Source organism: Alligator sinensis, unplaced genomic scaffold, assembly GCF_000455745.1.
Source record: "Alligator sinensis unplaced genomic scaffold, ASM45574v1 scaffold288_1, whole genome shotgun sequence".
Taxonomy (NCBI): domain Eukaryota; kingdom Metazoa; phylum Chordata; order Crocodylia; family Alligatoridae; genus Alligator; species Alligator sinensis.
In genome coordinates, this window is record NW_005841876.1 from 3,551,569 (window position 1) to 3,565,206 (window position 13,638).

Sequence of the window (13,638 nt, forward strand, 5' to 3'; positions counted from 1 at the left end):
CCCACTGCCCACATCCCTCCAGGTCGAAAATGACTCATCCACTACCACTCTCTGGGTGCGGCCCTCCAGCCAATTGGTGACCCATGTGACTGTAGGCATTGACACCACAATCTCCTAATTTTTTAACGAGAATGGGGTGAGAGACAGTGTCAAAGGCCTTCCTAAAGTCTAGAAAGGCTATGTCCACCGCGACACCTGTGTCCAAGGGTTTTGTAACCTGGCCATAGAATGTTGGTCTGGAAGGACCTGCCTCTAATGAACCCATGTTGGTTGCCCCTAAGCATACACTCCTCTGCTTGCCCCTCGCAGATATGCACCTGGATAATTTTCTCAAAGAGCTTCCCCAAGACCGAGGTAAGACTAACAGGCCTATAATTTCCTGGGTCCTCCTTCCTCCCTTTTTTGAAAATGGGGACCACATTGCCCCTTTTCCAGTCCTCTGGCATCTCTCCAGAGCACCACGAGTGCTCATAAAGCTGTGCCAGGGGTCCCGCAATGACCTCTGCTAATTCCCTCAGCACTCTGGGGTGGAGATCGTCAGGACCTGCTGATTTGAACACGTCCAGTCCCACCAGAAGTTCCCTGAATAGGTCCTCTCTGACCCTGGGCCTGGCTGCGCCTCCCCTGGGACCATCGGGGATCCCAGTGCGGGAGGATGACCTGGTCCCTGCTCAGAAAAATGGAGGCAAAGAAATTGTTAAATAGGTTAGCTTTGTCGTCTGGTGAGAACATCAGATTTCTAAGCGTGTCTTGCAGAGACCCCATGTTACCCGGAACCTTCTTTTTACCCCCTATGTATTTAAAAAAGGATTTCTTGTTATCCTTGATCCTGGTTGCTAGTCCCAGTTCCATCTCTGCCTTGGCCTTCCTAACAGCTCCCTACACTCCTGAGCAATGGGATTATACCACACTCATGTTTTTGTTACTTGTGCTATATGACTTCATGTTTCTGTATATTTTAAGAAAGGAATATTGCTTTCTTTTTGTCTTTGACCATGCAAGTAGAGCTGTATTAGAATGCATGTTTCTTTTGTTTAAGCTTGTGTATTCATTTTCTCAAAAAATTTTTCTCAAACGTTTTGCATCATATTGTAATATTTTCTAAATGTAGAATTTAAGAGAGTAAGTCACTAACTTACAATAATGAAAAAGTGTAGGCAAGCTTACGATGAGTTTCATCTACTAAAATTTGAGAATCATGGGGAAAATAGGGCTGGAATTTAGTCCAGACTGCTGTTCAAGGCAGGATCATTTGTCTCTGAATTTTCTTAGACAACTGTTTAATCTCTACTTTAAAAAAAAATGTGGTGGATATTTTGCAACCTATTGTAGGTCATCTGTACCATAATAATTAGTTAAAACCTAAACTAAATCTTCCCTGTTTAAGCCTATTACTACTGGTCTCTTCCCCTGTGAATACAGAGAACAATTGATCCTTTTTGTAACAGCTGTTTTGTAGTAGAAGATTGTTATCAAATTTCCTCAATCTTGTCTTCTCTGAACTGAATAACCTTAGTTCCTCCAACTTTTCCTCATATGTCATATTTTCTAAACCACTAATGATTATTGTCTCTTCTTTTGGACTCTTTCCACTTAGTCCATTTTTTTCTTGAAGTGGGGGGCCCAAAATGAGCACAGTACTTCCAATGAGGTACCATTAGTGCTGAATAAAGTAGAATTCATTATTTCTTGTGGCTTGCTTATGATACTTCTTTTAATACAAACCCATAAGCTACTACTCAGTTCCATCTGTTAGAAAGCTCATTGTGCATGTGCTACAGTCAAAGTGGATTGCAACTCCACCACTGCCCTGCTCTTGGATCCGACCCTGGACTTCCCTTTTGAATACAATTATCCAACTAGTTATAGCCAACCATCCACCTTTACAGTAGCTTGTTTATGAGAATGTGTGGCAAATTGGGGCTCCCAGACTAGCCACAGTGCTAGATTCCCCAACTGTCTTTGGGCACACTACCTACCTGTCTCACCTGCTATGCCTTGTTGGTAATTAAGACGGGAGGCTGCCCATTCTTGCCCCAATGCCAGGGGCACTATCTGCGACTCCGTTCCTCCCCTACACCACAACTCAAGCTTTGCAGATGACATCCAGATGACAATGCTCCCCGCCTACAGCCAGACCTAGCTTAGTCCTCGTTGTCAGGCAACAGACACATGCACATTCATACCGCCCTCCTCTCACTAGGGCCTCACACACTCCACCCCCTCTCACAGGGTCTATTTCACGCATTGACAATTTATACTGCCTTGTTCCCTCTTGGAGCGGGCCCCTTAAGCCATAGGCTTTAGCTAGCTTATACCTTGGGTGGCAGATGCACCGTCTTTTGGGTCTCTCTTGCAACCTTCACTGGGGTAGTTGCCAGCCAATTACCTGACCGGGTCTGAGTTTGCCCTGGCTCCTCATCTCCACCCCCTCACTGGGGCCACCACCTCACTGGGGCTCCTCATCTCTGCCCCCCCATCACTGGGGCTCCACACCGCCCCCTCACTGGGGCCACGGGGCTTCCCTCCCCAGTGGGCTCAGGTGGCCGTAGCCATGCCTGGCCCCAATTACCTCTCCTTGGGGTCTTGCACCTCACAAGGCTCAGGTGGCTGCAGCCATGCCAGGCCCCAGTACCTCCAATGGTGTGTGACCTACCTGAAGGTGGGGGCTGGTGTTAAGGTGCCCTGACCCACCTTTCACCATGGTGGTAACTGGCCTGGTATTTCCTGGGGGCTCCCGTGCCACAGAGTCCCACCAGGCCACCCACTCCCAGCAGGGTGCAGTTTTAGGTCATGCCCAGGACCAGGAGCTTCCAAGACATCCCCTACAGCTCTTGTCTTTACCTCCAAGATGTTGCATGCAGCCTTGGGATTCTCTTGCCTGCCAGCAGTTAATTGATCTATTTATATAGATGGCCAGAGGTCGAAAATGGCCACCGCAATCAAGCACCTGTTGGGTGCTTGGCTCTGCTCTTAAAGTGGCAGGCACCAATAGTGCCCTGCCGCAGAATGTTATAGGCCACAGTATCAAAAGCCTTCCTAAAGCTTAGGTATATCTTATCATCTGTAAAATTGAAAAAAACCTCATACTGTTTTGGGTTTAAAAAAAATAAAAATACAAATCACATAGCTTTTTGTGATATGGGTATGGAAGTGAAGGCCAACTATTCTTTTGTAGATGGGAATGGATCACTTCCCTCCTAGCCACAAGGCCTCCCATCCATTTGTTGTAGAACCAAATTAAGATTGGTTAGCCATGATTTACTTCAAACAAATCCATGCTAGTTTATCCTTATTGACTTGTTATGCTCTAGATCAGGAGTTGTTAACCGGGGGTACGCATACTCCCAGGGGTACTTGGCAAGGCCCTAGGTGGTATGTGTGGGTGGGCCAGGCTAGAGTGCTGCCATCCACCACCCCGTGCTTCCACCTCCACGAGCAGGGCTGAGCGGGTGGTGGGAGGGCAAGGGCAGTGGCTCACCTCTACGGGCTGCAAAGGCACCACCTGGCTGGATGGACGCAGAGAGGGGAGTTCACATGCAGCGGCCGCTGCCACCACCCCGCACTGCCGCCACTCCACATCTGGTCGTGTGCCACCCCTGCCCTCTCTCCGCTTTGCCTCCAGCTTCTGAGGTTACATTTATTAAAAAAGGTTGAAAACCCCTACTCTAGATGCTTACAAATCAGTTGTTTGAAATCCTCCAGTATTTTTTCTCAGTATTAAAGTTAGACTGATGTGCCTGTAATTCCCTGGTCCCCCCCTGCCCCCCTTTAAAAGTGGGCACCATATTAGCTCTTTTCTAATCCTCTGGGATCTCCCTTAATTTCCATGCATTTCTTCAGTCAACTTCTAAGTACACTATGAGAAGCCCTGATGACTTCAGAACATTTAGTGTATTTCTAATTCCTATTTTGTTCCTTCCCTATTCTGATCTGAGCACCTGTCCTTAATGTGTACTGTGTTCATCATCTGAACGGTTACCCCCACTTCACTCTTTTTACCCCCATGTGAAGACTGAAGTGAAAAAGGCTTTAAACACCTCCTTGTCTGGTTCATCTGTTATAAATTGCCCCTCCCAACATGGTAAAGGACCTATGCTTTCCTTGGCCTTTTACTTCTAACATATTCAAAAAAACTTATTTTGTTACCTTTCAGACTTTGTCCCTATATGCTCTTACTATCTTTTTATACAGTACTTGTCCTTAATAATAAAATAAAATTCTATATTTGGACTTCTATTTTCAGACTTTTGGACAAGGAAAGGAAATATTTTATTCAATATGTTAAGCCAAATTATGTACACAGCATCTCAAACACAATATTAAGCTATGTTGGCTTTGTGATGAAGACAATTTAATATCTTTTTCTTTACATAAATAACTTAGTCCAGTGGCACTTCAAAACAGTAAAACTCAAAAAATGACCAGATAGTGCACAACATCCAAATACATAATAGGAGATAAAATTGGGTAAAATTTAGCTACAGTAACTGGAAACTAGTAATGTTAATTTTCTGCCAAGAGGGAAACATTTTGTAAACTATGCCTACTGAGACATCCTTCAAATCTTTATCATCCCAAATCCTTGAATAGTAGTTGTTATAAATTGTAAAAGCATAAGTACTATTTTGGATAAGTGATATCACAAAAATTCTATATGGAGACTGAATGTAGGCCAACCATACTCTTCTATTTTCATGACTGTAGATGAAATTTGAAACTGAATATAGTATGTTTTGAGACAAAAACATTTTAGTGCACTGTCCTGATGAACGCTCTAATCCCCCACCTATATTCTAGAGATCTCTGGATTTTCTGTGCTAGCTTAATGCCTAGGGAGAAATTCATTTCCAACAGTGTGATCAAATGTAAAACTATTTCCTATTATATTTGTTTCAGGGTCAAGAAAAACTGGATAAATTGCCAGCTATTGCTATAAACCAGACTTTGTATTTATTTTATATGTGTATACCTATCTATGTGTGTGTGTGTGTGTGTGTGTACATATTTTACACAAATACATACAAGTATAATATACAAAAAAGAAAAAGTGTAATATCAGTAATTTATCTAGGTAGTGAAATGGGCAATAGCTCTGTAGAAATTTTAAAACAAATCTAATTTGATGGTATAACAGGATGGCATCTGAGGGCAGCCATGATGCCCCCCTAGTGACCGCGTCAATACTGCCTAGCTCTTACTTCAGCTTCTCAGGGTCTCACCCTGCTTCCTTACCTGCCAGAGCTTGGTGTTAAAGGTAGTGAGGGGAGGCTGCCTTCAGAAGTTGGTGAGCCCAGGTGTTCTCTCTCTGTGCTTGGTTTTTCTCTTGTATCCAACTTGGTCCATCTGCCTTGGGGCTTAGACCCCTGCACACACAGTCCCTCTCTCTCTCTCTTTCAGTCTCTCCCTGGCCTGGGGCTCCTTGGGCTCTACTTGCCTTAAGGGTTGAATAATTGTCTCCTTCTGCTCCTACATCCATACCCATGCCTCTCGGATGATACTCCATTCATATTTCTGTCCTTTTATATAGGCTTCAGTCCTCTTCGTTTTAGTCCCCCCTTTACTCTGGTTGTAGATTTATAGCCTTGGCCCACTGATTCAGACCCAGGTCTCTCAGCCTTAGCTCTCTCCATGTCTCTAGGCCCCTTGGCCCTGTCTTGCACCTTGTCCCAGTGCCCCTAGTAGGCTGACCCAGGGAAGGCTGCTTGTAGTTCAGCTCAGCCCCCTGGCATCCCTGACCCAGGGCAAAACTGCTCTTGGATCTACATCCCTCTGAAGTGTTTGGGCTTCCACCCTACGCAGCCCACCAGGTCCTTGACCCTTGAAGGGCTCTAGGCTGTGTCCCTGCACCACCTGTGTGGCCTCCAATCCACCTCCTATCAGCCGCGTTCACTCCTCCAGTATAAACTAGACCAAAAAATACAAGCAGCCGCAAACTCTAAGTCTCCACCTTTGTGTCATCAAATTGCTACCCAGCCACCTCCCCACTCTCTGGCTCTCTCCATCCAGAGAGTACCTGCCATTCACACTTCTTACCAGCCTGAGCTGGTAGGAGATCCTTTCCCTTCCAAGTTCAAGGTTGCAATGCTAGTCTGCCTCAGGAGCCCAGGCTTATATTCCTTGGCTCCTCCCCTTCCACTCAGATGCTTCCCTCAGGTGCGCCTCCTCAGTCTCCAGGGCAGCATATTGCTATTCCTCTGGCTACCGTAGCAGAGTTCTCACTGCCTAACCAGGGTGTTGTCCTATCATCCTATTGCCAGGCAGCTAGCCACACAATAGGCACGTGTAGCCTTTTGGCCCTGGCTTCCTGTTCCCCTGCAGCTAGCCTAAAATTGACTGTTGTACCCCACCTGGGGACATCCCTGCTGCTGCTTCTCTGTGCAAGCAACAGGAACCCCTGGCTCCCTGTTACAGACAGCAGAGTCATGGACTATATTTTCTAGAGTTTATTTTTGAAGAAGATTAGCATGTCAAGGATGATTCCAGGTTGCTTTAGAGTGAAAACATTATTGAAGACAATTAAAGGCAGAGTTTTGACAGCTCACTCTCATTTGTGCTATTTAGTAGTTTTTAGAAGATTATAGGCAGAAATCTAGGAACACCACATTGATGGCCACGCAAGAATGAAAGCTGCATTGATGATGGGAGACAGGACTGCCAGACTTGCTCTATGACTCATATTCATGAAAAAATACTGAGTGAATAGAGATGACATTTTTTTTTTTATTCCCCACACAGTGTGCTGGAGAAGAGAATTGGGTGGACAATCGGACTATTTATGTTGGGCACCGCGAACCCCCTCCAGGCGCTGAAGCATATATTCCACAGAGATATCCAGATAACAGAATAGTTTCATCAAAGGTAGTAGTTATTCTTTTAATGCATTTATATAAATCATTTCACTGTCTGCTTATTTTGCTGTTCTTGTTTCCTGAAGATTTCTTTCTGTTTACTGGGGCATCTGTTGATGAAGGTAAAATGAAAGAGGCTACAAGTTTCTTCCACCAAAACTAATCATCAAATTACCTCTGGCTTGAACAGGACTAACATGACTCATTCCATGTCAATATTAGTGAGGTATACTGACCTGCTAGGGTGACTCTACATGATTCATCACAAATGTGAGCTTTTTTTTCTTAAAAAAGATGATGATGAAAGTGTGGCATTGGGATTGATGAGATGTGAAAAATGGAGGAATGCATTCTCATTACCACTTACGGAACATACAAAAAGAAAAGTAATATGAAAATGATGTGAGAACTTCACTAAATCCTAAGATTACAAATTTTAACTGGTAATTAATTTCTCTCTCCAGTGTTCTTGGAAGTCCAAACCTACTTAGAGCAGCTAGGGCTACATCATAAAACAACCTTTCTTTACTTTATCTTCTGTTTAGTGCAGACATTCAGGTAGATTTAATTGGATGGGGATTTTGGAGCTAGGAGAGATGAGAACATTCTGGGGAAGCTTTTGGAGAAGAGAGGATCAAGGAGGTACTGGGGGCATTCTGGTCTCTTTACGTTCTTGTATTATGTCTACACCATATTAAATGAGAACATTCCATCTGTACATTAATCATGCTAGGCATCTGTTCAATTACTATTTTTATTTGTAGGCCACCAATCTTTTTGAAGTAGGAGCACTAAACAACCACCTATCACGAATAGTGATTGAAAGAACAAAGCTGAATTCTCAGTTTCAGAAGTAGAGAAGTCAGTTTGGCATAAATCACACCGCTACAAATTTCACACGAACTACTCAAATATGACCAACATATAGCCTAAGTATTGGCTTTTATATTTAACATTCCCTACCAAATGAACACCAAATTCTGTGTTGCTGTCTTTCTCAGCAAGTAAAACAGTTGAAATAAGCACCCAATACTATTTCCAGGTTTTTGCTGCCCTAGAAACAAATTAGACTTTCTTGGACTGGAGGTGACAATGGTCCTCTTTAACCTCCCCTTGAAGAATTGTTTGTGTAAGAATGAAAGAATCTAGCAGCTGCCTCATGAAGGGAGAAAAAACAAGGTCAGGTGAATGTCAGGCAGTGGTCAATAGTGAAAGTGCAGCTCCATGAAAGAGAGTTATTCATGGGAAAGAACATGCCTGGAAGGATCTAAATGATGCTATTAGCATCATTCCAGATCTGTGAACAGAGGTTGTTGGTCATGCAGTTCGAGTAAATGCAGATGCAAAATTGTTATATTTGGAGGTAACTGTAGGTTCTCACGCTTAAAACTTTTTTGTGGACCACTCAGTAAACATTTTATTCTTTCAATTGTGATGGCGAAGTTAGTCCCGACTGAACAGAACCCTTCATCCTTTGTGCATCTAAGTGTACAGTGGCTAAACGAAGCTCAAGCATGCTTCTGCCTCTGACCGTAACTAAGTTAAACGGTAAACAGACATCTCATTTGAAGCGGTCTTGATTCGATTTAAGTCAGAACCGGGAACAAAGAGTGGCACAGCCCTCTGCATGCATAGGGTCCTTCTAAGCGTTATTATTTATGTAGGTGGTCAGGGAGAGCACATCACCTGACAGGCTTGTCCCTGGAATGATTGGCAAGTAAATGGAATGAGCCACAATTAACATAAAAGCAGCATTGGCCTAAAAGAAGTGTTAGCTCATTTTATCTTAGTATTTCACAGGTAGTTAAGGGAGAAAATAGACTTCTGCAGGACAGAAGGCTTTCCTTTGGAGAAATGAGTTATCTTTTTACGTGCTTACATATCAGAAAGTCATAATGTAGGATAGTGGAAGAGAACTCTTGTATTGCCAGTATTTGCAGTGTATTTGGTACATGTGGAAATAATCTTGCAGTATTTTCCTGAGACGGGGCTAACCCACTGACCACTCCATTCTCTGTATATTTCAAAAGTCATTCTCTAGAGAATTATGGCTTTTGGATTTCTTCGGTTCTTCCTGTGGCCCACGTGTGTTGCCTTGGGAATGCTCCAGTCTGCTGACCCACAGATCTGTGTCTAAATACAGTTCCCTAGTATCACAGCAGCACAATATGCAATCAAAAGCCTACAAGCTTCATCTCTATAATTCACTTGGTTCTCTTAAATTTCTTAAGCGCACATCTTCAGATCCAGCATTAAATAATCAGTTGAGTAACCACTGGTGGATGAGAGTTTTCGTATTGAAAGTGTGCCTTAAATAAAAGTAATAGCAAACTATAATACAAAGTTTTTCTGCAGCATCTCGGAGTGTTCTCTGGTTCCTAGACTTTGAAGGCCAGATGTATTTTTATTTTGCCTTGCTCACAAACTTCATCTACAGACCATCTGAAATGAGCTACATGTTATCCTTGTATTTGCAATCTGACATATTCAGGTGTTAATGAGGTGGATAACAGCTGAAATACAGCTAAAGTGATGCAACATGAGTGAAATCCTATGTTTTAACATCTCGTTTTCTGGAAATTGCTCTTTGGAAAATTAAACAACGTACATATTTGTGCAATTTTCTACACTCCGTTAGGGTACCTCTGTTCCCTTTTTCCCCGCACCCCTAGCATATTTCAAGGGAATTTATAAAAGCAAAGCATGAGTTAAATCCTGCTGACATTTTTCCAAATAAAAGAATCAAACTTTGTTTATTCCCTTTTTTTTCTACTCATTTTATATATATGGGGCTTAATTCTTTTTTTGGCCTCCCATCTTCTGCGAATTTTCACACCTTTGGCAAGTTTAATATTGACAGTAGTGTACAAGTGATGTTGTAGCCATGATGGTCCATTAATTATGCGAGAGTTAAGGATTTTTTAGGGTGATATCTTTTATTGGACCAACTATGTAGTTAGGATAAAGTTAGACAAGCTTTGTGACGTAAGACATTCTTCGTCAGGTCTCTCTAATATTGACAACTTTTCCACTATGTAAGTGTTATGTCTTTGTTGGAAGAGTTTCATGATACCTTGTATTTTCTTTTTGTTTAAATGGTCTTTAGTAGGTAAATTGATTAGATGAGCTGTGAAATGAATGCTGTGTCTTAAAGAACTTGATCTTATTCTATCCTCATATTAAAAACACTATTAATTTTGTAGGGGGGGTGTAGGGGGTTGTTGTTTAGGTTTTGGGGTTTTTTCTAAATTGTACACTAGAATGTTACAAAAATGCAATATATTCATACTAGAAAACAATTTTATTGTCCTAAAGAAAACATAGTCAACTCAGGTGAGTTACTAGAGAATAAAATTAATTTGTCTAGACATTAAAATACATGTGGTTTTTCCTCCTGCACAATTTCCTTCTAGTATGAACATTTTTCTCCAAAAGCAGATAGATTAATTTAAAGTAGCAGATACTGCATATGTTAAACATGTGGAATTCTGATTTGTTCAGACTCTAGTGAAACTATTTGCTAATGCCTTTTTGTTCAAAAGGTTAAGGGATATCTTCTTCGGTTAATAAATTATGCATTTTTCAGTTGTCAGCATCTATCTATATTGTTATTTTTATAGTGGGGCAAACTGTTTATTGATAACCACCTCTTAAATTTGCCATTTAGCTGCTTTTTCAAGTTGCAATGAATAAATCTTTTGGCAATTTGACCAACAGAGATATTTTAAGATGATTAAACATTCACATAAATGGATTAAATGTGTCATACCATTTTAAAGATGCCATTAGTGACAGTTGTCTTTATCTTATTTAAAAGATGATCCACTTTGCACAATTAAGATGGAAAAACCATTTTTGTTAAATTAAAAAAAAATCTGTAGACTGTTTCAAGCATGAAGGATATTTCCCAACCTTTTCTTTGGTGAGATGGATAATAACTCTCAGCTGTGGACTTATGGGTTTATAGGTCTTTCATGCTTATGTAAGAAGAAAGATTGCTCTTCACGGATGAGATACTCTAATCATCTCTTAAGTACATGATTTTATCAATTTAAGACATATCAAACTTGTTCAAAAGTTTTGGGGGGTTTCAAACCATGAAGAAACCCTATCAATTAATTAAATAGTCTTTACACTGTTTTACTTACAAAGATACTCTGTCTTATTACTTAGAAATAAAGTGCTGATAAAATATGGCTGCTTGAAATAACTGTCTATAATGAAGAAAAATCTGAGGACCTATTTTTGCCCTACAGGTGCACTTCCATTACTTTGGTTGAGGCTTCATGGTGATCCTGAAAGCAGAATTTGGCCCCAGTACAGAAAGATTCTTTCTGTAGTATCACAGTGCCACAATAGAATTTGACTGAAATATCATATAATCTGTTATTTATGTTCCAGATAATGAAAAATGGTTTGTAGGCAGAAATTGGCCACACCAAACACACAATAATGTGGCATATTAATTTAAGTATTGTTATGATTGTGACAATGTATTACGAGATAGCTGTGTTACGATATAGAAGGTGAGAATAAGTGATTTTTTTCTTGTGTCTATAGTTTATATGTAGGCTGATAAATATTTTATTGTGATTTCTTATATTGATTTAATTATGCACTAGTTCATCTCTGAGGAGCAGTTGTTGGTTTCTCTTAAGGCAGCAGTTGGCTGGTTGTTCGAATTTACCATATAACAATTAGCTGGTAGAAAAACTCTAAAAATTTCCGGTAAAATACTTCAATTGAATATTGACTTCTTGACAAATTCATCAAATTTGGGAAATGTTTCTTATTTAGGTAATAGAATTATCTTCTTTTTCTGGCTGCGTAAGAACCAAACTGCAAAACTGTATTTAAATATAGAGGTAAAAATTGTTCCATCTAAAACCTATGGTGAGAACTTGCAAAGTTATGTACAGAAGTGCTATGAAATTAAGGAAGACTATACTACCTTAAGTTTATTCCCTTGTGTACATACATTATGACAAAACCTGTCAACACATTATGAAAAGTAACTGGAGATAGTGTAATGGCATGTTTTTTCATGCAGCCATACATTTGCAGGTCTCTTTTTTTATTCTGATATGTCTAATTTAACTGTATAGTATATCTTTACTGACTTAAACTTAGTATATTAGGTATTATCTTCTCAAAGGTGTATGTTTTAACCATTTGTCATCATGGAGATAGCACATATCTAAAAGAATAGTTATTTTCCATCTTAGACAGATGGACCTCTTTGAGAGTAATTTTTTAGCAGTATTTTGTAAGCTGACTCAGAATTTGTTAGGCATGAATTTATAGCCTGTGTTATGCCAGAGTTCAGACTACATGATGGTAACAGTCCCTTATGGCCTAAAAATCATTTCTTGTTTTGCTGTGTTTGTGCTGAAGTGGAGATCATTTGTATTTTTCTGTGACCTATCTTATTATTTTTAATCCGAATCAATTTTTTGAGTGCAGCTTTTAGAAAACATAATTTTGGTCCGTGACTCGTGTGTTACTTGTCATGACCCAAAGGCATGATTTTGTGTGTGCTTCGGCCCCAGAATTATCCCCGCCAAGTTGCAGCTTCATTGCACGGGAGAGTTTCCTGTTGCAGAGGAAAACCCCGGTGCAGGGACGAGTTTCCCGCCTTTTTTGCAGCTTCTTTTGCAGAGTGCATTGCTCATGTTGTAAGAGGAATGCACGGTGCAAAAGAGTTCCCGCCACTGGTATGTAAATTCGTTCCCCGCTATTGGCTAGTTTTAAATTATTCCCACGTGGCGGCTAACGATTGGCCTGTTAGCCATATAAGAGGCTTGAGCGGTTTCCGCCCAAGCCGAAGAGGACTCCACATCCATCTCATGGGGACTCTGAATACACGGCAGGGTAATAGAAACCCTGTGTGAGATTCAGAGGAGTTTGGCGACCTGATCCATCGCCCACCTCTTCCCGTCTTCGAGCGCAACTTTTATAAGACGTATCTACGATTCTGATTTTGGTGGCTCGTTCACCCAGAGCATCCGGAGCTCTGTTCCGTGGAGCCTAGCAACCTCCACGAGACCGTCTGTGTTGTCTGTCTGTAACCGCAACTCAAGCAAGTTTTCCAGCCTACACCACTGCCATCTCGGTGTAAGTAAACAATCTTTAAAACTACCGCTAAGCGTTTGTGCCTAATTCCAGCTCGACGGCCTTCCCTCTCCTACCCGGCGTGCCCGGGCTGCTGGCCACAGCCTGCGTGCAGCACGGAAAAGGGCTCGGGTCGCTCCCGGCCCGCACAGGAGCTTCCGAAGACGAAGCCCTTGGAGGGGGAGAGGTGTATCTTCACCCCACGGCGTTCGGGTGTATCATGAGCGATGAGCGGGTCTGGTTCAAGCCCCTCGATACTGTGTCCCTCGCCAAAGTCGACCCGGCGGGCGCGGTGAGCCCGGATCTAGCTCGGGAGTGTGCCCATTGCCTGAGATGCGCTCAAGAGATTAAAGAACCAGCACCGATCAATTGGTTGTCCCCTGGCATGATGGTGCCTAGATTGAGGGATCGCGGGTGTCCGTCCGAGCTCCGTGAAGACCCGGAGATGGAGGAGCACACCGTAAAAGAGAGTGGCCCTACAGGACAACAAGGGGGGAAAAGTGAGTGCAGCTTTTCAAACTGTGACTGATTTAATGAATGAAGGTTTGAGTTTGAAGGCCCAGCTGCGTGTGGCCGTTCATGCGGTCAAAGAAGCGGCTGAGAAGAAAGATCTCGGAGCGCCAGCCCAAGATGGTGCCGAGCCGAAGGAGAGCCGCATGGAGAGGCCGGGAGAGAA

General features: G+C 42.1%; 1 protein-coding gene across 9 annotated transcripts in view; it reads left to right on the forward strand.

The window, feature by feature from the left end:
• The window catches only part of ATP11A (ATPase phospholipid transporting 11A), a 267,750-nt gene that overhangs the window by 113,410 nt on the left and 140,702 nt on the right, over nt 1–13,638 (forward strand). For all 9 annotated transcript variants that reach the window (XM_025196104.1, XM_025196100.1, XM_025196097.1 and 6 more), the window contains one exon: nt 6,739–6,861. Coding sequence is in view for 7 of the 9 variants with exons in the window: in XM_025196100.1 (XP_025051885.1) it covers nt 6,739–6,861 (123 nt within the window). In the remaining 2 variants the exon portion in view is untranslated. The remainder of the gene's footprint in view (nt 1–6,738; nt 6,862–13,638) is intronic.